Below are 28,000 nucleotides of genomic sequence, written 5' to 3'. Positions count from 1 at the left end.
CCCCATTCTCTTTAAGTAGGCTTAGAGCATTTACCTGGATCCAAAAATTAATCAGACTTTTTATTGACAAGATATGGGCATATAATGAAACCATTGTAAGTTACTTACACCAAATGATTTTATGCAACAAGCCTTTTATTTATGTCCTCTGCTTAATTATATGGTTAGTACTTTTGGTTGTGGCCTCCAGTTAAGAACCACAACCAAACCAGTGTTAGTGAAGCCCCGGTATTTGAGCATTTTATTGTAAAGAACAATATGTATGACATTCATACTTTGTATAAAAAAATCGTATTAGTTGTTCCCTAGCTTACTTAAATGCACTACAATGTGTGTGTGTGTGTGTGAGAGAGAGTGTCCGTTTAATTATGGATGATTGTTTGTGTTGGTCTGTCAGCCTGCACTGTTGTTAAAGGACTTTAAGATAACTGCTAATTCCACTCCTGGAGTATCGATCGGCTGGGATTGGTGGGTATAGTTTTATAGGCTCCCACTCAGGCTACATAATTAATGCTTAGCGTATTTCATTAGTAAGATTTGCTCTGAACTAAGAAAGTAATTGAGTCCAGTCTAGTAGGGGGGCCAGTTCTGATGTTACAGTATTGGTTTGTGTACATTTTTGCCTTGCACTGAAATCCTGACTCCCTGCACATGTGTTAAGGGGGATGGAGGTTTGAATCGGACATATATCATGTCCGGATTCCATTGCCTTCATCTTGCTTACCACTTTTTTTTTAAAGGCAAACTGGAGTGCTAGAGTGATTTTGACACTAATGTAGCTCATCTATTGGTTTTATTCCCATTGGCAAAAACACAGCACCTGTCTCAGAACAATGTTAAGCATGGTTCCTACTGCTATTTCCACACCTCTATCAGATCCACTTTAGTTTTGTCTGAGTATCTTGAAGTTACTGTAGTTAGTTATCCATTTGTTTTTATGCTCATTGTCGCCGCACTTTTTAATTGACTCCATACATTTGGCTTCATTTTAGTGTTGATTTTTCTCAATTTTGACATTTTCTTTTCCTCTTCTTTTGAAATTAAGCTCATAGGTACTTCTTTGTTTAGATGAAAACACAATATGTATTGTGTAGTTCTGTTATATCCAGTATTACCAAGTATGAAATATCTTATATCAATGCATCATTGTGGCAAACACTGTTATTAATATTTAGGGGGGGGGGGGGGGATTATATTTTTATGCTTGCTTAGGTTTTAATGTGTGAAAGATCTTTTTTTGTTCATTACTGATCATCACCTGCAGAGGGAGCCCTTTTACAAGGGGCCCATTCATCATTTAAACCACTTGATGATTTTAGTCAGTACAAAGATTGTAAGCTTCATCTGTAGGATACTTTAGTAGATAATTAATTGTTAGCAGACAAGTTTCTTTACACTGAGACACAGGACAAAAATGTCCTAGAGTGGCAGTGTGAATGGCAGTAAACACACATGTCTCTGCCTGAGAATTGTGCCGAGGGTCTTTCCCACACCTGTGGACTAGCAGTGTTCCTCTGTGTTGACAGCACTCTCATACCCCACACACTTATGCATCATCCAAATAAAGATTCTCAGTAATTAGAGGAAGGCATTACTGATGCCCACATACATGCATGGGAATTAAGAGATTGTGATCTTAAGATGTCACCTTTTAAAATACACCGGAAATATTTTCGTGTAGAAGCAGTCTTCACTCACTCAGCAATTGTACATTCACTCCCCCACCTACAATTCCTGCCGGCCCAAGACTTGAACTCACAACCTTTTGGATTATAGGTCCAACTCTCTAATCATGATGATGATGCTGGTGCCACTAAATTCTACATATGGGGGGTATTCAAAATGAAAATCATTTAATCATAAAATTACTAATGTTTTGCATTAAAAAGTGCAGATACTAAAAATATTTCATTTTCATTTCTTGTTTATTTTTCTTTTGTTTATCGCTTATACAGATTTGACAGTAAAAGACTAAGCTTGAGTTAAGATGCATACAAAATGTTCTTTTATTAACAACAGTAACAGGTACAAAATCTACTTTTTATATACAGAAAATGTATATATTCCACTCTTCCACTCTTAATTAATGTATCATTAATTTTCTAGCATATTGACCAACTGACCAACTTCATTGATTATGTGTGATTTAGTAGCAAATTGAAGAAAAGTTTGTGACTTTTACTTCATACACAAAAAAAGTGTAAAATTCTGACAAAATCTGATTTCTTGATTATTTTATATTTTATAATAGTTATTTTTATAATTACAAAATATATAGAAAAAGTAGAAATGAATGTGTAAGCCAATAAGTGCTCCTCTGCTGCTTTCTACAGGTTATAACTGTGATTTGATTTTTTTTTTTTTTTTTTTTTTTTTTTTTTTTTAATAACCTAAGTATTTATTTACCACAAAGTATATTTGTTAATCCCAATAAAAATAACATTCAAACTGCATCATCTTAGAGCTTTAAAGTGCTGGAAATAGTTGTGTGAAATGCTTGACAGTCACTGAAAAGTGCTTGAATTTCTCTCTCAAAAGGTTGTACAAACCCTGAAATTAATGATATAATGGATTTATAGTTAGTGTTACTGCTTCTGGTTTTCTGACGTATGTCAGCAGTGTTTAATAAGATTTCTGGAATGATTCTCACTAAATCTCATAGTAACGTTATTATTGTGCAGCGAATTTAAATGCTTTAATAGGATCATTCATCACTGTGCAGTAAGAGTGTCCTGAAATTAGCTTTGGCTCCAGAGAAAGCTGTTCTGAATCTGGAAAAGTGTGTTTGCGTCGCAGTCCGAGCTGATAAGCGGTCTGCGCTGCACAGCTGAAGTGTAGCGCGGTTTAGTTTCGCTTTCTTTTAATTTTTCATTTGATGTTTCTCAATTGCAACAGAAATGGCAGAGCTGATGAGCTGGGCAACGTTACAAATAATTAGTTGCACCAGCAGAAAAAAAAAAAAAATGGTCGCAGTCTTGAGCCCTGTATTATAAAAACTGCTCTCTTTCATATATCATACAATTAAGTTTATTGCTGTACACTTTCCTTAAAAAAGGAAAGGAGAAACGTCTAACCCCCCCACCCCCAACCACCACCACTGCCCCAAAAGAGAGAATTCAGTCGCCATTTAATTTGTTCACCATTAACCAGTATAATTAGTTATGAGAAGGAATTCCACAACATTTGTGTATTAGAAGAAAATAAACTCCCTTTTTTCCTGTGTAGCTCTGACATGACATAATTATATGTGCTTTTGCACATCATGCTGTGAATTACAATATTTGTGTTTTTCGTTTTCCTGTGTGAGCCGCACCAGAGAGAGAGTGAGAGAGAGAGCGAACGAGAGAGGGGAGCTGAATGGTATTGATCAGGGCCAGTTCATTTTCTGTTGTCCCCGGTGAGTTGCTCTGTGGGAAATAGCTAGTTTGTCTCCTGTCACGGTGGTCGTAGAGCAACCAAGGTTCCATTCTGGTTAGTGATAGTCACTTATCTGGTCAGGCTTTGCAAATATACTTTCTATACAGTCTACTCCTCCTTGAGTTGAGTGGGTTCATCCAGAATTATAAAGAAAGCACTAATAACTTAAGCTGTATTTAAACTTAAGGAATACGTGTGTAATGTGTGTAGAAACCTTTCACTTAGGTTAGTATTTAGACACAGAAATCTTTTTAAAAGTAGTCTATTACTATTTATATAAATTGTATTTGTAAATGAATGTACTGTGTGACATGAATCTGCTATCATGCTAGCAAATGGTACATCATTGATCAGTTAAGTACAGTCTATTTTTTCCTGACACAGACTGATAGTCAGACTGGCTAAAGCATTTATTCAATACTTTGGGGCCATCTGTTTAAAAGGTGACAGCAGATCCCATGTTAACATTAACGCTGCTTCCCATGTGTGAAGCACCGAGGCGGAATAGTCTTAGTTTTAGGGACAACGGACGGCATAGTATTGATTGTGTGCAGTGGTCAATCGCTCTTAAATGCTAGTGACTTCAGTGTTTAAATGTTTTGCATTTTCCCTTCCTCACACCACTTGCCTACATTTCATTGTTTGAATCATCACTGTCCAATTACTGTTTTTATTTGTAATTATGGATAAAACTTAATTTGACTATTTTTGTTGTTGTTGTTGATTTGTGTTGTTTTGGTTTATACAGCATTAGTTAATATTATATCTGAGCTGCCTAATAAATATAGTCAGGCCATCCCATCACAAGTCCTATGGCATGCAGCTGGCACCCAATTTAATGTTGCATGGCCTTTTCGAATTGAGCAAGATTGACCGCAGATTATACGAAACCATTGAGAGAAACACAATTTAGAATTGCCTTTTATAACAGGACCTGACTGTGCAGGTATGAGTGTAGGATTGTATAATAAATAGAAATGTTTCTTTAATGTCTTTAATGCTGCATATTGAATCAAAGTGTTAAATACACTTGTTAACTAATTGTGTGATGTGTAATCAGATCTTTTTATGGTATAAATGATAGTGTTCCTTAATGCAGCTCTGCGGTTGGGGTTAGTGAATACCAGCTGGACTATTTTAAGCGCCAGTGATTGGTTCCTTTCTCTGCCCTGCCAGGGCACTTGTCATGTCCCATATCCCCTTCCATGGCATTCTCCACTTAACAAGTTTGTGGATATTAATGACCAACTTGAAGTGAAGCCTCTTATCTTACAACAGTGACAGGACACTGTCACTCTCTCTCGTTCCCTCCCTTTGCCATTATGAAAAGGTGGTAGATTTTTCATTGCCTGGCATAGATCCCATGTCTGGCAGGTGCCCTGGTGAGAAATCTGGTAGTAACCCCTCCCGAATGACATGTTTGTGGCTAGCCGTGTGAATAATCTGAAGGTCAGTGGCTTACCCTTTTTCAACGCCCTTGCAGTTGTCCTGGTGATATTGAGGGCAGCTGCTCCAGCGGTTAGGTGCTCTCCTCTTTGCCCATTCTGAACAGATGCCTGTTCCCTTTCATGCCAGCCTTACCCAGAGGGACCAATTAAGCTTACAGCAGCTGCTGGCATCAGTGCCAGTAAAAGCGGAAAGAGTAGTGTGAAGTGATGAAGAGATGTGAAAGGACTTGAGACGTGACGGACACTACCGTGTCTTGGACTTTCTGTCCTCTTAACACCTGCTTGACACTGAAAGGTCTAGGTGTGAAGACGGGTCCTTGCAATCACTAAACCTGGCAGTCCACCACTGACCTTTCCCCTGTGAAACCTGACCTTTGGTGAGCGGAGTCTGAATTTAGATTTTGTACCTTTTTGCACCTCTTATTGAGGGATAATTCTAATACTGTGGTACACACATATTGAAATAAATAATTTCCCCCAAAATAGAAAATTGTGTTAGCATTAAGTTTTTGAACTAATGGGGGATGAAGGTTGTAGATAGCTAGATACATAGATATAGATATACACTACTGGTCAGAAGTTTAGGGCCAGTGAGTTTGAATGTTTTTTTTAAAGAGCAGGTTATGGTATTTTAAAGCGTCCTAATATTGGGTTGGACTCCCCTACAACAGGTTTCAATGCATCTAAGGTCAGGAAACATTGTAATTTTCTCAGAATATAAATTTAATTTTGAAACGATTCATTCCAAGCAAGTGCAGAGAAAACCCCTTACTTCCATAAGTCTACTCTGCTCTGATTGGTCAGCTGGCCAAGCCTGTTGTGATTGGCACAGAGAGGAGTCCTTAAGCTAGTTAGCGAGCGCGACTATTGACAAAGTGCACCAATCCTTTCTTATAATAATAACATAAAATACAAAAACACTTATGCAAGCAAATTGTGCCCACAGCTAAAGTTTACCTGCTAAACTGGGAACACTTAAAAAAAAAGATTTACAAAACAGAAATGTATATGATCTCTAAAGCAGGATTAATTATGCACTCAATACTTGATTTGGGCTCCTTTTGCACAAATTACTGCTTCAGTGCGGCGTAGCATGGAGGCTATCAGCCTGTGGCACTACTGAGGCGTTATTGAAGCCCAGGTTGCTTTGATAGCGGCCTTCATCTCCTCTGTATTGTTTGTCAGATGTTACTTATCTTCCTCTTCACAATACCCCATAGATTCTCTGTGAGGTTCGGGTCATGTGAGTTGGCTGGCCAATCAAGCACAGTAATATCATGTCAGGAAACCACTTGGAAGTGGTTTTGGCATTATGGGCAGGTGCTAAAGTCCTGCTGCAAAATAAAATCTGCATCTCCATAAAGCTTGTTAACAGATGGAAGCATAAAGTGCTCAAAAATTTCCTGGTAGATGGCTGTATTGACTTTGGACTTGATAAAACACGATGGACCAACACCAGCAGACGTCACAGCACCCCAAATTATCTCTGACTTCAGAAACTGCACACTGGACTTTGGATTATGTGCCTCTCCAGTCTTCCTCCAGACTCCAGACCTTGATTTCCAAATTAAATGCTATATTTACTTTAATTTGAAAAGAGGACTGTGGGCCACTGAGCAACAGTCCAGTTCTTTTGCTCCTTATCCCAGGTGAAATGCTTCTGACATTTTTTTTCTGGTTCAGGATTGGCTTGGTTCTAGGAATGTGACAGCAGTAGCCCTTTTCCTGAAGATGTCTATGTGTGGTTATTCTTGATGCGCTGACTCCGGCTTCAGTCCACTCCCAAGAATCGTCTTTTCCTACCACACTTTTTCCTTCCAGTCCTTCCAATTTTCTATGAATATATTTTGAACAGCCAGCCCTTTAAGCAGTGACTTTCCGTGGCTTACCCTTCTTGTGGAGGGTGTTGATGATTGTCTTTTGGACAACTGTCAAATCAGTCTTTCCCATAATTGTAGTTGCATGTTCTAAACTAGCCCAAGAGGTACCCAGTATTTACTGTATACTAAAAATGAATCAATCTAATCAAGCTCAAAATGGAATATTAAGATTTATATTTTAACTATATAAGTCTTTGCTATCACTAAGAATTTAACACATCCTTGCTGAATAAAAGTTTACTTTCTTTCAAAAAAAAATAAAAAAAAAATAATAATAAAAATGTACTGACCCCAAACTTTTGAACTGTAGTGTATATTGTTGGAAAAGATTAATATTGTAAATAAATACTCTTCTTTTTAACTTTTTCTTCATCAAAGAATCCTGAAAAAAAAAAGTATCACAGGTTCTGATAATAAATCAGCATATTAGAATGATTTCTTAAGGATCATGTGACACTGAAGACTGGAGTAATGATGCTGAAAATTCAGCTTTGAATCACAAGAATAAATTAGATTTTAATGTATGTTAAAATGTAAATGTTATTTTACATCATAATATTTCACAATATTACAATTATAAAAATAGTAAAAACATTCAAAAACGTTCTGACCGGTAGTGTAGATAGATAGACAGTCAGATTTTTTTTTTTTTTAACACACACACATATATGTATAAAAATTGTGTATTTTATTTATATATATATATATGTGTGTGTGTGTGTGTGTGTGTGTGTGTGTGTGTCATTTAAATCAGATTAAATGATGAATAATGGACCGATTAACCATTACCAAAACAATTGTTAGTTGGAGCCCTATTCTGAAACAGTTTAGTATCAGGAACAGTCTTTTTCAAACACAGCAAGTATCAGTGATTTTGAGAACCTTTGATGTTTGATGTAACAGATGTCAAACATGGAGTGAATATTTGGAACTCCAAAGAAGGACAGGCATCATTGCATTACAGGTCTCATTGGGTTCAATAGTCATAATTTACGATCCTGCTTAGTTGAAACGCAGCCCTTGACAAGACCATCTCAAGCTTCTGCCCCTCCGACTAGGTGAGTGTTTACCACGATGACACTTTCATGACCTCCATAAGTCACTCGGGAAATATCGACACTCACAAGCGCAGGGTTAGTGACTGCTCAGTTGTGCTCAATGCCTCACTCAGTGAGTGGAACCCAAGTTTTTTAGTCAGTTGAATGCTCACACTTGATTGAGCATGGACAGCCAAGCACCAACTCCTTTTAGCAACACACTTATTCACACCCAGTGTTTAATGATGCCCTGCAAGGAGAATACCGCCCAGGGTTTTGTCCAGACTCTTATGTGCCCTTGGTTGTGGACAGGTGGCTGACAGGTGAAGTGTATGTTAGAGTTTGTGAGAGCGTATTCTGCTCTCAGTGGACATACTCCCTTAACCCAGAATGCATCAGTCAGGTTTATTCACTCTGTCACCACACAGGATGTGTACACCACACAAATGCACACATGTATGGTACCCATGTTAATTCTGTGAGTAGATGTAGTTCTGTTGTCAACACATGGCATAATCACACCCTTGGATATCTAGTATAACCTTCTGTCTGCTAAATTTGTTATCCCTATTTTTGTGTCTTTAAGACATTCATGCTTCCATGTTTTTACAAACATACCTCCATCTCTCAAAAGATATACAGCTTTCAGCTGTGACGGGCATAGTTTCATATCCCCAAGGCTTTATTGTGTGCTGGGCCTCAGAGCACTTAACCTTCATAAGTGCCCCCGTGCAATAGACACATGCCAGAAAGGTGTAACTTTTTGAATCTTTGGCTCAGCTGACAAGCACTTGTTTCCTTTGAACTTAGTCACAACCCTGAGGCTTTTCCTTGGAATGTGAATCTCATGGGGCTTTGATGTGATTTTTATTAAATACATTTATAGGTCAATGACAAGTTTCTGTTTTTATTTGTCTGGATCTGTTCATCAGGTTCATTAGGCCGGTGACACACTGGATGCATGGCGTAAGCGTCTCAGCTGCGTGGCGTGTCTGTTTTTAATTCGGCTCCCATGTTAACAGGTTAAAGCTTGCAGACTGCCTGCGTGAAGACGCGCAGCAAATGCGTGAATGCTAGAAATAGAACCAACGCCTATTGTTCACGCAACACGCCTGTTGGAAGCATTTCCAGGCAAAATAGAATAGGAAAATGTTTATTTGTCATATAAATGTAATTTAAAAAAAAATATAATAAATAAATATTGATTTTCAGATATTGCACCTGTTAAACATAGTCTATTTTTCCGTCAATACTGTTGACGGTGGCCTTTATCAGTAGACTTTATATTTATGCTCAACATGAAGTATAGATATTGTTGTCGTGAAGACAAGAGCCTGGTCTGTTGGCGGCCTCCCTCTATGTCACCTAAAGCAGCAGCAGCGCGCCAGCGCCGTGTCAGGCACGATTCTGGTGTGTAAAGAAACAGAAAACGCAGCGCAGCTGCCATGCGACTGACACGCAGGAGTATGAACCTACACTGGTCTAACGGTTTGGTTCGGTTACGTTTATCATGTCATCAGTTCGGTTCAATTCGATGTCATGATCCATCACAATGCATTGACGATGCAATTTTCAGTTTTACAGAATGAACACCGCTCTCTTCCACCCTCAATACCCATTTCTGAAGTGCCCTTGAGCAAGGTACTGAACGCCCAGTTGCTCCCCAGGTGCTGGATATATACCTGCCCACTGCTCCGGGTGTGTGTTCATGGTGTGTTCACTTTTCATCGCTGTGTGTGCACTTGGATGGGTTAAATGCAGAGCACCAATTCCAAGTATGGGTTACCATACTTGGCAAATGTCACGACTTTCATTGGATCCGTCTGCTCTCTTATCACTCTTGCAGTACTTGATGTCATACACTGATCATTCTGTGCAGTGGCGCTACAAGCCAAATGTGCCTAATGTATGCTACTGCGACAAAAAAACTTATGCAACAAATAACATCAGAAAAGCGTCAGTACATTATAATCGGTTATGGTCTATTATTGAACTGATACCAAATTGTCCTTGCCTGCATCGCGATGCATCAAAGAAACCATTAATTTCGAAACCCCTTAGTAAAGGGTTGTGTTGTGCATGGAGGTTGACCGATAGTTGATTATTGGATCTATCGAAGTGACTGAGAAGGGTCCGCTGTCATCATACTGTGTGAGAGTGGCCTCTAGAGGTGGAAATCACTGACACTTCCTGCTGTTTGTTATGAGGTGTGAAGCTCCGCACTGAACAGGGCGGGAAACTTCAGATGCAAATTAATGCAGCCGACAGAAAATCCTGCTGTGCCACAGAGCACCATTCACATAGATTTCCATTAAATTACACTATATTAAGTTGCGTTCATGTCATATTGGGATTCCTGTAATTACGAGATTGAAAAAAACGCTCACGTCCTTGTCAGAACTCTTAATTACAACTTGTGAACTGGGAGTTTTCTGAGAGCTACAACTTGTACCATGTGACTGCTGTACCACCTGACCACCACAGGCTCTGTTTAGCCATTGATAGTGTTGCCATAAAAAAAAGCATAATTCTGAGTCAAGGATGTGTACAGCTCCAAATAGAACATCACGTGCTGTCATCTCGAAATTACGGTTATCACGATATGGAGCATTAATTCCCAAATCATTGTTAATGTACATAATGACTTCATACTAGGCTGTAAATTGTGTATTATGCTTTTTTTCAGCAAAGCATTTGTCTTACTGTGGCTTTAATAAAGTCTGTATTCTTCATACAGAGAGCTGTAATATACAGTAGCTTGCACTTTCTCTTTCTGTTTTTTTTTTTAAACACTGAACTTGAACCTCATTTATGCCACATTGTTCATTCTTGAAGTAAAGATGTAATTGCCCATCTTTAAGCATGACTGTTGAAATGAAATGGTAACATTTTACAACAAGATCCCGTTTTTAACATTTAAAGGGATAGTTCACCCCCAAATTTTTATTTGATGTTTATCTGCTTACCCCCAGGCTAAAACATACAATAAAACTAAAAACAAACATACACAGATAAAACTTAATTAAACCCTGCGGCTTGTGATGATACATTGATGTTTAAAGACACAAAACAAATTGACCTGTTCAAGAAACCTAACAGTAATTGTTTTGTTTTGTTTTGTTTTTTTTACCTCTGATTCAAGCAATGTCTGAACTATTCGAACTCTACTAAGCGCATCCTCCTGAGCACCTTCTAAACCAGGCCCTTCAGTCGTCGGCGTCTTCTTCTTCTTGCTTTACGGTGGATCACAGACTTATGAGTGCATTACCGCCACCTATCTCTCAAATGGACCATTAACACTTCCAATTGAGATTGTAGATAGAGTGTCAATAGTCCATTTGAGGGATAGGTGGCAGAAATTCACATCAATTAGAAGACTGACTGCAATGTTTTTTGTTCTAATGAAGAAACAAAGTCACCTACATCTTAGATGCCCTGGGGGTAAGCAGATAAACATAAAATTAGCATTTTTGGATGACCTATCCCTTTAAGATTAATGGAAGATGTAGAAGTATTGTTCCTTGTTAGAGTGTGTTAATTTCAAACATTTACTAATACATTTTTTAATTTTAAAGTTTCTTCTGTTAACATTAGTTAATACATTTTGAACAAACTTTAATATTAGTAGTAATTTACAATGTTTATTTCAGTACTTTTGGTTTTCGTTCAGATTCCATTTGAAAAATATTGGTTGATTAATTGGTAAAATCCAGTATCGGTCAACCTCTTGTTGTGTCTCTCCAAATTTAATGATATTAATGAATTGATATTATTATTTTTTTAATTGGTATATAAAAATGTGTGTTCACAAAAGTATAGGTTTCAAGAAAATGTCATTACTTATAATTTGTTACAGTAAACTTTTTTGAAGATAACAATTATGTTATTGTAAAAAAAAAAAAAAAACTCAAACCAACACGAATATGAACAGTATATATGATACATAAAGAAGTACGTTTATATATATATATATATATATATATATATATATATATATATATATATATATATATATATATATATATATTTCTTTATCATGAACATTCTTGTTTGTCATTGACCTTTAAACAAAAATTGAACTCTAAGAAATTATTTATTATCAGAAATTATCATCACAGTGCAGTGCACCATAAATGAGTGCAGTATCCTGTCAAACCTATGGTTTATTGAACAGTTTGTTTTGATAGGAGTCCAGTGCACTCAAGCTAAGGGCAAGGTCATAATGCTTTCATCTCATCTCTTATTCATGCCTTAATGCCATAACTGAATGAAAACAGCAGTACTGAATGTAAGGAAGCTGGTGTCATTACGCATTCAAGTTTTCCCTGTTTGGTCTCTAACCAACATTGACACACAACATCATGCATGTGGAGAGGAAGCAATGCTGGAATCCCAAAGGATTAAACATTAGCAATATGGAAACATTTCCATGATGTAGGCTAAGTAACTTTAATGTTAACACACAGTAAAATTGCAACAGATGTGTGAATTATGACTGTAAACCTCCATTTCTGGCTTTATAAGCAGTCAAGGATGCTCACTGCAGATCGTGTTGCTCTTATTAGTCCCATCTTGGGTCAAGTCATCAGTTGATGTAGAAGTAGGGTGAGTATTTATGTGTGTTATTGTGGTGTTGGCTTCCGTGACGATAGCATCGCACCATTGACAGATGAGGCCTGGCCTCGTGGGCGATACTTGAGCCTTTCCTGATTTTGACTGGTATGGCACCATGGAGCCATCCACTGGTCCATGGTTCATGGTGAGGAGGTTCTTTTTGTACCGTCTCTCATCGGATCTCTCCAATGTACATCAACCGTCTTGCTGCCCATCTTGCTATCTGTCTGTCTACATTAGCAGATCCTCTGAGCCTCAGAGGGCTCTTCTTATATTTCTGCACTTTAAAACTTCCCAAGGTCACATCCCGTCCATGCACAAACACTTGGCTGAACAACAGGTCTCAGAGGTGGACAGAGATCTTTGTTGGCACACTTCACTTAAAAGCCACAGACACGTATGTTCAGATGAGCTCTGTAGTTTGTGCCAGGATTGAAAAGAGACATCTTGGTATTTTGGGTCTGGGTGCAGTGGCCTCCCTGCAGTCATACACTGACTGTTCCTCTTGATTCCTCTTATTCACGGTGTTTTCAACGACACCTATCATTATTTCTGCAACAAACATTCAAATAATCTGAAGTATTGGGATAAAAGTTTATAGTTCAGATATAAACTCTGATGTGTACGGTAGGGCTGGGCGATATATCTAACGATAATGATCATGCGCATCTAGTCAGTAAATCTGGTTCCGTGATTACCGCTAAATTGCCATCACCTGCTTTTAAATGGAGCGACATTTAATAGACAGAGCCGTAGATCACTGACAAGCTACACAATATCGCGTTCATTATTGAAGGCGATTCATCTTGGATAATGAACGCGATATTGCATAGCTTGTAAGTGATCTACGGCTCTGTCTATTAAATGCCGCTCCATTTAAAAGCAGGTGATGCCGATTTAGCGGTAATCAGGGAACAAGATTTACTGACTAGATGCGCGTGATCATATCGTTAGATATATCGCCCATCCCTGGTGTTCAAAATAGAGTAAATCACCTTTTGAAAGTAATTTGAAGCTTCAAAGAAAGAGTTATTGATTACATTGTTATACCAGTAGGTGGCGAAAAGGAGCTGTTGAAATGTCTGTATTTGAATCATTCTAGAGATTGTTCAGTAATGAAACAAGTAAATCTTTGAGTCATTGAATCATGCATTCATAAATTACACCTGATTTTGTTTAGTTGGCTGTTTAGTTGGCTGATTCTTCAGAATCGTGAGAGAACCAGAATCACCCTTAAAAAGAAAATCATGTAGCTCTACTTTGCACACAAGCAGCTCTTAAAGGGGTCTTATGACGTTGCTAAAAATAACATTATTTTGTGGGGTTTTTTGTGTAATGCAATGTGTTTAAGGTTCAAGGAAAAAAAAAAACATTATTTTCCACATAATGTGCATTATTGTTTCTCCTCTAAGCTCCGTCTTTCTGAAAAGCTTTCTTTTTTTTTTGCAAAGCTTATCATTCTGAAAAGGAAGGTGTGCTCTGATTGGCCAGCTATCCCGTGCATTGTGATAAGCTGAATGCCTCAAGTGTGTGATGGAAATGTTATGCTCCTTACCACAGCGGTTCCCAATCCCAGTCCTCGCACCCCACTGCTTTGCATATTTTGCATGTCTCTCTTAGTTAACACACCTGGTTATTATAACCAGCTCATTAGAAGAGAGCTACGTGTAAGAACTGCATTCCGATTGTGATGTCCACTTTGCAGGGCACTCGTCGAATAGAACAAATGTTGTTTGTGACAAGAGGAGTGGGATTGGGAAACGCTGCCTTACCATACTGTGATGCCGTGTCCCAGCTAACAAAACAAAAACAATATAATCCATTATAAACGAGACATTTGTTGCATCCAGTGGGGACATAATTACTGATTATAATGACTCATACTCTGTTTTTACATGTTGCATTGCGTATCATGTCTGCATTTGTGATTGGAGAAACGACAAACAACAAATGCTACTCCACACTCCTTAAAACTCGTGTTTTAATCATCAGTGGCAAATTCTTTAAATATGTAAATGTACTTTGTACTTACAGACTGAGTCAGAAGCACCAGACTGTTCTTGCAAAATTATGAATGCCCCACAGAAGCAGACAACGGCATTGTAGTCTACTCTCACAGGAAACAGAACTCGTCCTCCATAAAATGTGCTTCACACATCTGAATATTTGGGTTGAATACAGCATTGTTGTAAATACACCTTAACCACTGATTTCTAAATTTTACTGTGTCCTCTTTTGGAAGGCAAAACAAAGTAGCTTGGCTTTCACATCCAAACACAGCGACAACATGGCGTCGGCGACAACAGCGAGAACTAAATTTATGCCTTTTTTCTTTGCGTTAATATTTGGGCGGAGTTATGCAAATCTTCCCACAATGTGACATAGACATGGGGGCGTGTTAGAATGAGCCATTTTAGGGGGCGTGGACAAGTCTTAACTTTTATAAAGAATATCTCTTTGGACTTGAGATTTAGTCTTTGCAACTTTACAGATCTTCTTTATGCACCAAAAGCTTGTAACATTTCAAAGAAGAAGGAAAACTTTTAACCGCATTATATAACCCTTTTAAATAAGTCCAGTTTTCCATAATTTTTTATGTAACCTGCTAATTTTTTTAATTGGTATCAATAAAAGTATTGTTCATTAACTTATATCGAAGTCAACATATCAGTAAATCAGTAACATAATTGCTCTGAGCCCATTCAAAGTACACTTCTTTGACTGTCCGTGGATGGAAGCTTTCGACACATGAACTCTAGCCTGTGGACCTTTGTTTTCGGGCACTCAATTCACTTGCCTATGCCTGTTCCTATTATATTAATGAACAGTTTTGCACAGACACTAAAGCGGAGTTGCATGCAGACAGTGGGCCTCATTCACTCACTGAGGTCTTAAATTCATAGCTATGCCACACTCCATCTCTGGCACACTTGTTTTGTCCCATGAGATCCTACACTGCCTTAACACTAGTTTGATAGTGGTGTTAAGTGTTGCTGGTTTACCGGAGAAGCATTTAATGGCAGCTGTGCTGTCCCACTGGGAATCAGAGGATGAGCCCCTGGGGGATTGCTGCAGAAGCAGGAGGAGAATCTCTTGCTGTCAATAATGAGATTAATGATTTGACAGAGATGGAACGGTGGAGAATCGGACTGCTGTTAAACGGAATTAGTTGTCAAATTTGGAGACTGGATCAGAGAACATGAGATGACACAGCTTGATAATCCCTAAGAGGATGCAGGGTGTCACAGCTACCCTGTCATAGCATTGATGAGGAGTGCAGGGAGCATTCCAGAAAGTGTGAAATAAATACTAAAGCAGTTGTCACACTATGAGTATCTCCATTTCAGTTTCAGAGAACATGTTGGGACAAGTGGTGTAACTTGAATGCCTGTACTTCCTTTTGTTCCTATCTTCCTTCCTTTCCCTAGCTCTCTCCCTTCATTTCCTTTTTTTTTTTTTTACATTTATTTTTGACGTTTTTGCCTTTATTTGGACAGGGCGTTTTAGAGAGTTGAGATAAAGTGAAGTAGGAAAGAGAGAAGGGGAGGGGATTGAAAACGCCCACAAGCTAGGACTCAAACTTTGGTCGGCAGAAGAACAACTGTGCTACCTGTTTGAGTGCTGACCACAAGCCTGCTGGGTTTGACACTTCCTTTCTTTACTTTTCTTTTTCCTTTTGCTCCGTCCTTCCCAGATGGCAATTTCCTTTCATCCTTCCTTCTGTCCTGTGAAAACATCCTTTTGTTTCTACTTTAGGAAAAGAAAGGACATAATGTGCGGCCAAGTATTGTGCAATACTCAGAATATGTGCTCTGCATTTCACCCATCCAAGTGTGCACGTATAGCAGTGAGTAGTGAACAAGCACACACCAGTGGGCAGCCATTTATGCTGTCGTGCCCAGGGAGCAATTGGGGGTTTGGTGCCTTGCTCATGGGTCTCTCCTCAATTGTAGTACTGAAGGTGGAAGAGAGCCCTATACATTCCTACCTACAATTCTTGTTTGTACCAAGAATCAAACCCGCAACCTTTGGGTTACACGTCTGACTCATCTAACCATTATTCCATGACATTTTATGTGCCACATGGATTCGAACACATGACCTTGTTCTGGGCCAGCGGTTCAGCAGAGTGCACCACTCTGTCCGTGCAGAGTACTTTAAGTGAAGTGACATACAGCCAAGTATGGTGATCCATACTCAGAATTCATGCACACACACACAGCAGTGAACACACAAAAACCGTGAACACACACCTGGAGCACTGGGCACTGGCAGCCATTTATGCTGCGGCGCCCGGGGAACAGTTGGGGGTTCGGTGCCTTGCTCAAGGGCACCTAAGTTGTGGTTTTGCCGGCCAGAAACTCGAACCCACAACCCTAGGGTTAGGAGTCAAACTCTCTAACCAAAATTCTTTTCTTCCTTCCTATACTCTTTCTTTCCTTCTTTTCATTCCTTAAATCTTTTATTTCCTTCCTTCCTACCTACTTGCCTTCTTACCTTAATTTCCTTACTTTTTATATATTCATTCAATCCTTTCCCTCTTTTCTTTCCTCATTATTTTTTTCCCTCAACACCTATCTACCTGTTACATTTCTTTTTTTATTCCTTCCTTCATTCTCTGCTTCCTTCCTACCCATCTGTCTACTTTACTTTGCCTTATTTTTTTCCTGCTTACCCATCTACCATGCTTTGCCTTCTTTCCTTCTAACCTATCTGCATACCCTTCCATCCTTCCTTTGCATCCTTCTTTCCTTCCTACCTACAGTACCTTACTTTGCCTACGTTTCTTTGATTTCCTCTTGTCTATTTACCTACCTTACTTAGCCTTCCATCTTTCCTTTATTCCTACATATCTACCTACCTTCCTTCCATCCTCCCTTCTTGAATTATTGTTGCAGACCATTTAATCTTATCTGTATGCCATTGTTTAGTCTAATAAACTTTGTAGTCCTATTGTATGTCATGCACAAAGCATCTTAAAAACAGACTAACAAATGAACTAGACTAACTGGCCACTAAATTAGTGCTCTGAATGCTCTGAATTGTTTGTGTAGTTGTGCTTTTCCAAAAAACGCTTTTCCATTTAATGTTAACGTCACCACTCAGTTATCCCAAGCGGCCCAGCATAAAGAGAGTAGACAGACAAATAACATGGGAACCTGTCAGAAAAATAAGTCTGTGTATGTGACCGAGAGGGATAGATAAAGGTGTGAGCACGCAGCACTGAAGCCGAAGTGAGTTGAGTAAATAATCGGCCGTCTGAGGAGCCGCGGGTGCGGGGCTGGCGTGTCAGCAGGCGATGGATGAGTCCCCAGGCCTGATTGTAAAGCCCAGCAGGTTGTGTTGGTTGAGTGAGTCTGTACCGAGTGGAGTCTCAATCTTCCCTCTAATAGGCCACTGACAGGCCTTTACCACACACATATACACACACTTGCGAGTACACACATCAATAAAAGTGTCCTGACAGGGACCAGGTACCTAGCACAGTACTACACTAAACTGGTTGCACACACGCACACAAAGACACGGGTGGCATCAATTCTGTGGCGCTATCATTAAACAATAGGTAAGGTGGAACAATACAGCAAAGTGCGTAGTATACGGCTGGCTGTGTAAGACACAAGCTCTCTGACAAGCCATATTTGTCATCCACTGGGACACAGGCAGGTCCGACATCTGCGGTACAGATGAGAGGTGTGTGAAAAAGTGACTTTGAGCCAGACAACTAATCTCGCAGCCTCACATACTCGGCCCCTTGTCACAGGCCCACACACAAGTGTGTTTGCTCCCTCGCTTATGCAGTCTGGTCATACACTCCACAGCTCAAACACTCCATCACGTAAAGCACACATAAACCCTCATAAAGGGTCCTCTGTATTACACACAGCCGTACAGTCGGACACATCCCTCCGCTGTGTGCCATACTGGGCAGAGATTTGATCATTGGTAAATGTTTGTCGAAGATGAATTCCCCGGCTGATACTGAAGGGTGTGTGCGTGTATGGGCCCAGTGATAAATGGAGTAGGGTGCCTACAGACAGGGAAAAATAGGAGTAGGAAGGTTTTCTATTGCGACAGGAAATGTGAGTTTTTTTTTTTATATATATAACATTATGGAATGGCCATTAAATGGACTCTGGAAAAAGTAGCTGTTCAAATAACCAGGGAAAGGCGTATTACCAAAAAAAATACATTTGTATTTCCATTAATTTACTCTTTACTTATTTTGCATAATTCACACTTTATTTCTTTATTTTCCATTCATCCCCACCTTTCTTTCTTTCTTTCTTTCTTTCTTTCTTTTCTTTCTTTTTCTTTTTCCTCCTTGCTTCCTTTTTCCTATCTTTTACTCTTCCTCTTTTTTTCCCCTTCAATCAACCCAATTTTTAATTCATTCATTCCCACATTTCTTTCTTTCTTTTTTCTCTTTTTCCTCCTTGCTTCCTTTTTCCTATCTTTTACTCTTCCTCTTTTTTCCCTTCAATCAATCTATCCATTCATTCATTCCCACCTTTTTTCTTTCGTTCGTTCATTCTTTCTTTCTTTCTTTTCCTCCTTGCTTCCTTTTTCCTATCTTTTACTCTTCCTCTTTTTTCCCTTCAATTAATCCATTCATTCATTCATTCATTCCCACCTTTCTTTCTTTCTTTCTTTTTTCTTTTTCCTCCTTGCTTCCTTTTTTCCTATCTTTTACTCTTACTCTTTTTTCCCTACAATCAATCCATCCATCCATTCATTCATCCATTAATTCATTAATTCATTCATTCCCACCTTCTTTCTCTCTTTCTTTACGAAAACAATACATTTGTATTTGCTTTTCTCTTTACTTTTTTTTCTAAATTCACATTTTTCACATTAATTCTTTCTTTCTTTCTTTTTTTCTTTAATTATGTTTTCTTTGCTTTCCTAATTTATATTATTATAATTCGTTCCTATCCTTCATTCCTGTCATTTTTCTTTCTTCCTTTCTGATTTTAATCGATTTAGTGAAGTAATTGTCCCATGTTAGAGAAGCACAACTAGGAATTTACTCTTGCCACATCTGCGCTGCCTAGTTAGTTCAAACGGAACTACCACCTGCTTCCAAATAAAACCTTTTCATAAACAGCTGTGAATGCTTCATTAAAATAAACTTTCAGCCAAAGCTTTTCTGCTCTGTATTTTTCCTCCGCTAACCCTCTCTGATTTCCTTAAGATCTTTAAGTAATTCCATTCTCCCGTTGGCTTGTCTAACATGCTAAATCGTAGCTGCTGGGAATAAATCTTTGGGGTTTTAAGCTCTGGTGTACAGCGGCAACAAGCGAAAGCTGCCATGCCGAGTCCATCTTTTACTCAACCCGCATGCATGCATGTCACTTCAGCCCAGCCACTCATAAAGCAACATGATGGATAAATGAATACAGAAAGAAATAAATAAAAGCCACACTTATTCTCTCCCGCACATCCTTTCCTCCGCCTCTCTGATGGATCTGTGAAATGATATAAGGAATAAGACTTAGAGGGAGAGCGAAAGAAGGGGCTGGGGTGGAGAGACACATATGATTTATTAGGCTGATAAAAATTCAGCCTTTGTTATTCAGTCATTTTTCCATGTGCAGCTTATTAAGGAGCGCACCTGCCAGAGAAAGAGTTTGTGTGCGCCAGTGGGTGTATGTCTAAATGTGTGTGTCCCGTGGAGAAGGAAGACTCAGACTTCACAAAGCCAGTTTAGATGACAACCCTCTGTGTTCAGTGCTGTATTTTCCTGTCTAGCAACGGCTCCCTTTAGACCAGGCATTAATACCATGAGTTTTCAGTGATCAAATCACAATCGATAGCACTTAACCACATTAAAAGCCAAGGGTAATTGCACCCAAGACATATTGTGACTGAATCACTGAAACCACAAAATATTTTTAAATCATTTTAAATGATGGAAATAATTTCTATCAATATTGTATATAACATAACTTCTACAGTATGTAAATGCCATTGTCCATTCTGCAAATGCAAGATACAAAACGTGTATACTAAGTGTAAAAGTGCCAGATGATCGTGTGTGTGTGTGTGTGTGTGTATTCATGAAATGTGAACAGTATTTATCTCTGGATTTTATGCAAACCAAATAATGACTTCATTTTAGCTCAAGCGGGCATCATTAGGTGATTAAGCTTTATTGATCAGTAAAGTGACATGTCAACCATTAATTCACTTCTGTGATTTGTCTGTTCCTTTGCAGGACCCTTATCTTCGTCATTGCGAAGCCCGGCATTGCATAGGGTCATCAAAACACGCTACAAGATTGACACACGTAAAGCCCATGCAGTCCACCACAACCCGACTCTTTCCTACAGGGTCAAGAGAGTGCATTCTGCCAGGTAAGTGATGGGTGCTTTTCTGGTGGAGGTGGAAATGACCAGCACTTAATCCACTTCCTGTTTGTCTCCACCTCAACAAAGCTAATTTCAATGGCTTTATTCTATCATAAATTGTGTGTTTGCATGTGTGCGTGCCTACCCCTCGCAATCTTAGCCCAGCACAACCAATTACCAGCCTGATTAAAACCTCTCTGTTGACATTCAGTGTTTTTATCAGTGTCTCAGTGCCTAATAAAACATAATATAACGGCCTGGCCCTTAATAACGCCACATAGAACCATAACTAACTGCTTCATCACCACTGATAATGACAGAGAGAAGGTGCCGCTCGTCATGGTAATCTATTACTGGAACCATAATATTACACCATAAAGATGTTCTACGGGATGGCCCACATGCTCGCGTGGACATGGGGGAAGTCACTGAGACAGAAGCTTTTAAGGGTGCCTTGAAATAATTTTTTTATATGACAACATTTAGTTTTTTTGTAATGGGCAATTCACACAAAACCTGTTTTTGCATTTAAAAAACATGAGACATTGGTAAAGTGGAATGAGTAAGTAAGTAGTACTTTTAACTTGAGTGCTGTGTTTTTAGATCCCTGTGTCATATGCCAGCCTGGTCTTTTATACGTACATATTAGCACATAACATTTACATGGACAAAATGTACATTTTTTTATATGTTTTTATTGTTGCTGAAGTGTTACTGTAATTTGATGTATTACAACATTTAAATATATTTTATCAAAAAAAAAAAAAAAAAAAAAAAAAAATATATATATATATATATATATATATATATATATATATATATATATATATATATATTATATAATTAATATATTTGTAACCATGAATTTTATTTATAAGCGATTTCGATTTTTAGACCCCGTCCCTATTGTATGTTTAGATGCTGTATTGTATGTTTCAGTGTATGTGAAAACGTTAAGTAAACGTACATTTTGTAGAACCACATTTTACCGAAAACGAGATCACACTGCATTTGCTAAACTTGAGCTCAATGGTCAACGACATGTTCTAGCATCTTTTTAGATGGGTTAACAATCTAAAAGTAGTGCAGTCAATTGAAAATTTTACAGAAGGCTGTATTTCTGTTTAAATGACAGTTAACAGCTTTCCCTGTTAAATTTGTGGCCTGGCAGTATATACATTCCCCAGACGATGTTAATACAATGGTGTTAGTGCAAGAGGCAGCAATTCAGATTCAAATGACAAACAACTTGTTTTCCCCTTATGCACCGTCTAGCAGTTTGTGTGCAAAAGAGAATGGCTGTTGCACAATATGAGGCGTCTAGTTGCCCATTGTGGTTCTGTTCACACAGAACAAGCCTTTAAAGCAAAATTAAGATAGCTTGGAAAGCTTTTAAATTGTAAATGAGTATAGAAAGACAGAGAGAAGGAAGAGGGGTCACTGCTGTGTCTGTATAGCATTAGCTTTAGTCTGATAGTAGGCCAGGCCACTGAGAAATCCTATTCACTTAAGGGTGTAAATGAAGCACTCATGCGTATGGGTGTAAATTTTTTATTCCCCCTCTTATCTACAGAGTTAAAATGATCTTCATAAATCCCCCTGCTGTGTGGGCCTGGCTTAGCCATGTATAAAAAAAGAGAATGTGGATTAAAGGTGTTATATGTTAAGAAGGGTGCCACATTAAACAAAATAACCTTCTCTTTTATCTCTCTTGCTCTCTTTTACCGGCTTTCTGGTCTTTTCTGCCTTAGTGAGGATCGCTTAACACTGCCTTGAGTGGATAGCGCTTAACAAAATCACTTCTTTTTGCTGCTTTCAAGCAGGTTCGGTGCATGATATCACTTTGAGTATCTGATTGGCTGCTAAAGCCGCTGTAACTTTGGAGAGAGAGGAAGTTGGGGGAGCGGATCTGTTTCTGTTCATTGGTTTTAAATCTATTAATATAGCTATCCCTGTTCATCTCATAATGAGCTGATAGTAGTTTCATTACGTGTCTATCTTAGCCTTTTTTGCTCATTGTTCACATTTAGGATGGGCATGTTTCTTCGGATATAATCAAGCTATGAATATATGTATATATTTTTTCTTAAACATATGTTTTTTAATTTTACATAGCAAGGAAACATAATACTATGCCCGATTTAGTAAAACTACTGGTATATGTAGTCATCACGTGGCGGTTGGGCACATTTTGGTCGACAGACATGTAACAGCTGCTCTTGAAATAGATGATTAATAGGTCTACAGGTCAGACTCTCATCTGAGCTCATTACTGAAGAGATGCTGACATTTTGACCTCAGTGGCCTGCACACAAGTATTCAACACTGTTTATGTATAGTTTGATTAGATTTGTGTGTGTGTGTGTGTGTCTGTGTGTGTTTCTAGCTCTCTTCATCTGTAATTTATTCTGTAATTAAATCTGTAATTTACAGATTGTCATACATGACACATACTATATAAGTAATGAATATCATACTGAAAGTATAGCCTGATTGCTTTGTGTAATAGTTACTCAAACTTTTTATTGTTTATGGTGTCCAAAATTATTACAACACTAGCCAGTTATTTCTATATTTTGCTTTAGTGTGTCAGTAGGAAATATAATTTTACACTTCCAGAAATGTATTTTGCCAGTGAGATTTTTGTCTGTGCAGGTCAATTTGTTTTATTTTATTCATTTTCAAATGTACAAATGTTTGTGTATACTCTTTGTAAAAGGTGATTAAAAATACATTACACTTTTTATATGTATCCAGATTTTGCCCTAAAATCTCAAATATTATTTGTGGCCAACTACAATATTTGAATATATTGTGCTACAGGAATCTAAAGTGTTACTGCAAGTTTGCGTGCAGGTCAGTGATACTTGATTCATGTAATTTAGATTTGCTAGGGCAGTGCTCTCTGATTTTTAATGGATTAGCGAGTGCGTGTTTGTGGGGCTTCATTTGTGTAATGCAGATTTTGTGAGACGCGTGCTTGGCTTCAGACTGCCTTTGAGATGTGGTGACTTACCCCTATTCATTTAGCTGCCTGCAATAAATATTGATTCATCAAGGGATTTTCAATTTGAACCTCTGTGACGCATTGTGAAATATTACAAGAGCGAGGGAAATGAGAAAGAGAGAAAGGTAGTGTGGGGGGAGAGGAGATGAGGGAAGATTTTTAACGATCCATCTCTCCTTCATTCATTCATTTGTTGGTGATGCTTAATTTTAGAGTATTTTAGAGTATGGCCATCTGCCACATTCTTATTATATTTAAACATTTGGCAGGCAATACATTTAAGCTTTTGTCTGAAGCGACTTATGGTGCATTCAAGATATGCTTTTTACCATTACATGCACTTCCTGAGAATCGAACCCATAATGTTGTCACTGTGCTATAAAGAACGAATGCACAGCATGCTTAAAAAAAGCTACAATGCCAAGAGTCTCTCCATATTAGTTAGTTAGGCAACACACACAGATGGCCGATCACAGTCCACCAGCCCAGAGCTCTAGCAGAAGAAGCGCGGAGCCCCTCTCCGTCTCACACTTGAGCAGACAGACGCGGGGCTTTTTAGCCCCTCACCCTTCCGTGCAGTGACCCGGCGTCCGGCGCAGCAAGCTGGAGAGCGGTGGGAGTGTGTAGTCAGCAGTGCGGCTGTGTCTGGTGATTGAGTGTTCGAGGGGACTGGGTGGGGGAGGAAAGGCCCTCGTAAATCCCCGGCAGCCACCAGAAAATAGATATAATCTCAACATTAACTACATTAATAGTAGCAGGAGTTGAATTAAGAAAGCCGTAAAGCATAGACGCCTGGGCATAAATTACACGAGTCCGTGCGCACACACACATATACGTACATACGCATACAAACTGCCTCCTCCCATTGCATGCTCTCCATTTTGTTCTTTCCTTTCTAGATTTTCTCATTTATTACTGTGAATGTAGAGTTTCTCTTTTTGTTCTTGGACTTTGCCAGCCAGACCACCTCTTTCTCTTGATTATTTTAAACATGAATATGAATTCATTTATATTATTCATATTGATATTAAAAATTATTTATATAATTTGATCAATATTCATATATGAGTTGAATTAAGAAAAAGTGCATTAAACCTAAACATTTTTAATATTGATATTTCTTCTCATCATAAATTCTAATTTTATTTTATTATATTAACAGTTTTATATGAATAATGATTCTAGTAATATTATCAATATCAGTATAATATCTCTTTATTACAGTTTTTTAATAATCTATTTTTTTATTAGTAGTAATATTGTTGATTAAAATGATTAATTTAATATTTGCAACATTTACATATTACATAAACAAAGTTATATAATAAATGCACATTCAAATACTTCATTAATACTTAATTTATTCAACTCAATTTGTTGCTATTATATTCAGCAATATATCTGTTTGTTAAATTTTAAATAATGCACAGAAAGTGAGCAATAGACTTTTAATCAAAGCAGCCATAATCAAAATCTTGATTAATATTTCAGTCTAGCACTCATTTTAGGACTCACATTCATATATTTACTGCACTGTGTATTAAGCCAGATTTCTTGCTGCTGTTGCTGCTGAACTCTGTTCATGTTGAAGAAACAACAATCATAATCTTCACCTTGATTTTCTTTGGTCGACGCACTCTCACACGTGCGGTCATGCACTCTCTCAGTGTGGGTGGAGCGGCCCGCGTGGCCCTCATCAGGTTTAGTGCTCTGGTATTGATCAGCACAGGATATGCTGCAGCATTGCTCCCCTCTTCTCTCCTCTTCACCACCTCTCCATTCATCTCATCCACCCATCCTGGGAGAGAAGGGAGGGGAGCACAAGGGAGAACAGGAGGAACAAGAGAGGTGAATTGAGAATGCTGAAGGACAAGGTAGAGCAATAGAGCTTAAGAGTTCAGGAATTAACACTCATAAATGTTTGACTGGTAATACAGTGTTGAGATATAAAACAGAGCATGAGCCTGGAAATGTTGAAAATGATCACCTGGCTGGAAATACCCTAAATGTTTTACTCATTTATATGTAATCTATATGTGTGTGTGTGTGTGTGTGCCGTAAAAAATGTCTGGGGTTGGTTTTCTTTGTGTGTGTTTATTCGTATTATTTGAGTAAATATTAATAAATATTGTGAAATATTATAATTTAAAGTGACCGTTTATTTTAGTTTATTTTAACAGTCTATTTGAATAAATTGTAAAAAAAAAAAAAAAAAAAATCTTTAGCAAAGCAGAATTTTCAGCAGCCATTACTCCAGTCTTCAAGTTCTTAGAATCATTCGTAATGAGTTATTATTAATAAATGTTTCTAATATGCTGATTTGGTACAAGAAACATTTATTGTTTGTTTTTTATTGATTTAAATGGATTGTGCTGCTTCATTTTTTTTTATGAAAACCATGATACACTTTTTTCAGGATTTTTTAATAAATAGATAGAACTACATTTATTTATAATAAACAAATTAGTGGAAATACACACACACACACACACATTTGTTTTTGTGGAAAGTGGGGACGTCCCATAGGCATAATGGTTTTTATATTATACAAACTGTATATTCCATCACCTTTCACCAACCCTACCCCTAAATCTAACCTTCACAGAAAACTTTGTGCATTTTGTTCTTTCTCAAAAAAAAAACTCATTCTGTATGGTTTATAAGTATTTTGAAAAATGGGGACATGGGTTATGTCGTCATAAGTCACCCTCTCCTTGTAATACCTGTGTCATACCCATGTCATTATACAGAGTTGTGTCCTGATATGTCACAAAAACATATGTGTGTGTGTGTGTGTGTGTGTGTGTGTGTGTGTGTGTGTGTGTGTGTGTATTAAGAGTATTTATTTATCTTTAAAAAAAAATATACCTTTCTGACCAAAGACTTGTGTACAGTAATGTAATTAAGAAAATTTACATTTAGTTCAAAGTGTTCTAGAGCATTTATTGTCGGGTCAATCTGAAACATGCCACATGTCTGGTATAATAAGCAAAAAACCCGCCACTGCAAAAAATAGCCTCATTTGGCTGGTTGCAAGTGTTAATTTCCCACCCTGATGACAACTGTCTAATTTACCTCATGTCATCTGTTCCTCAGTCCTCTCCTCTTTCATTTTTTCGTCTTTTGCCCACTTTTTTGTCCTTAAGCTGTTGATTTCTTCAAACATTTTAAATGTTTTCCCTCTACAATAGTGTTAATACGATTATCACTTAAGTTTCCTTCATTATCTACTTTGGTACAAGCAAAATCTCATTTACACACGGAAAATTGGTTAAGTGAAACCAGCTAGCTCATTTCAAGGGTAACTCTTTTTGTCTATTCTTCAGGATGAGCTTACTAATGCTTTCTCTGCAGCCAAATAGACAAGACAAGCATTATTGTGAATGCCCGTGCGGCCTGTGAATTCCTCTCCGTCACCAAAACAAAAGTCACATCGTTAATCACCCTGCCGGAGTGCTGATTCGCTCTCTCCTTCATCTGCGCTTGTCCTGCGGTCGAAACACAACAAGACACACATATATACATGCATGCTCTCATGTGAGAATGCAGAATAGTTCGCATAACCGAAAGCAGCCAGTGACTGTGGCTAACTTTTCTAAGTAGAACTTTTTTCTTTTTACAATTAAGAGGTTTTCTCTCATACTAATTGTTTGGCCGGCAAATGCATTCTTCGACCATCACATGCACCAGCACTGGTGTGTTTTTGTCTTGACACAGGTGTAAGTCCCCCATGCTCACCCTTGCTGATGGTTGCTTACCGTGTCCCCTAAATATGCCACATACTAGCAAAAAAAAAGAGATTTGTGTCTAGTGGGAGTGATAAAAATCATGATGCCTCAGAGATGTTTGCTGTAAAAGCGTTTATTTTGACAGAATGAATTAAAGGGACAAAAACACAGATTCGCTCCAGCCCCGTGAGGGATGGGTCATCATCGGCATATTCAGTACGTCTTTGCATTTCATGCATACTTAACGTGAGCACAATGTAACCATGAAAGCAAAATAGGAATAAAAAAAAAAAAACGGTTCTGGTGCGACACGTGACCAAGTGCTGTGAGCAGCCTTGACCCTTTATTCTGATGATTTGGCATTTCCCGTAAAGCATGTGACAAACCGAATAACATAAACGCTGCCCTACCTCTTTAATTACTGAGCACATTGGTTTTCCAGTGACGCGCACTCCACAGACTCGCCGCACCACATCGTGTCTTTAACTGCCGAACACATTAACCACGATTGTACGCAC

At 38.2% G+C, this 28,000-nt stretch overlaps 1 protein-coding gene across 1 annotated transcript in view; it reads left to right on the top strand.

Moving 5' to 3' along the window:
* The window catches only part of LOC113100460 (zinc finger CCCH domain-containing protein 3-like), a 67,474-nt gene that overhangs the window by 18,281 nt on the left and 21,193 nt on the right, over window positions 1–28,000 (top strand). Inside the window, exon 4 of the mRNA XM_026265199.1 lies at window positions 20,615–20,753. Coding sequence (XP_026120984.1) covers window positions 20,615–20,753 — 139 coding nt within the window. The remainder of the gene's footprint in view (window positions 1–20,614; window positions 20,754–28,000) is intronic.

This window comes from Carassius auratus, chromosome 6 (genome assembly GCF_003368295.1).
Source record: "Carassius auratus strain Wakin chromosome 6, ASM336829v1, whole genome shotgun sequence".
NCBI classification, from domain to species: domain Eukaryota; kingdom Metazoa; phylum Chordata; class Actinopteri; order Cypriniformes; family Cyprinidae; genus Carassius; species Carassius auratus.
This window is presented reverse-complemented; position numbering and strand designations above follow the sequence as displayed.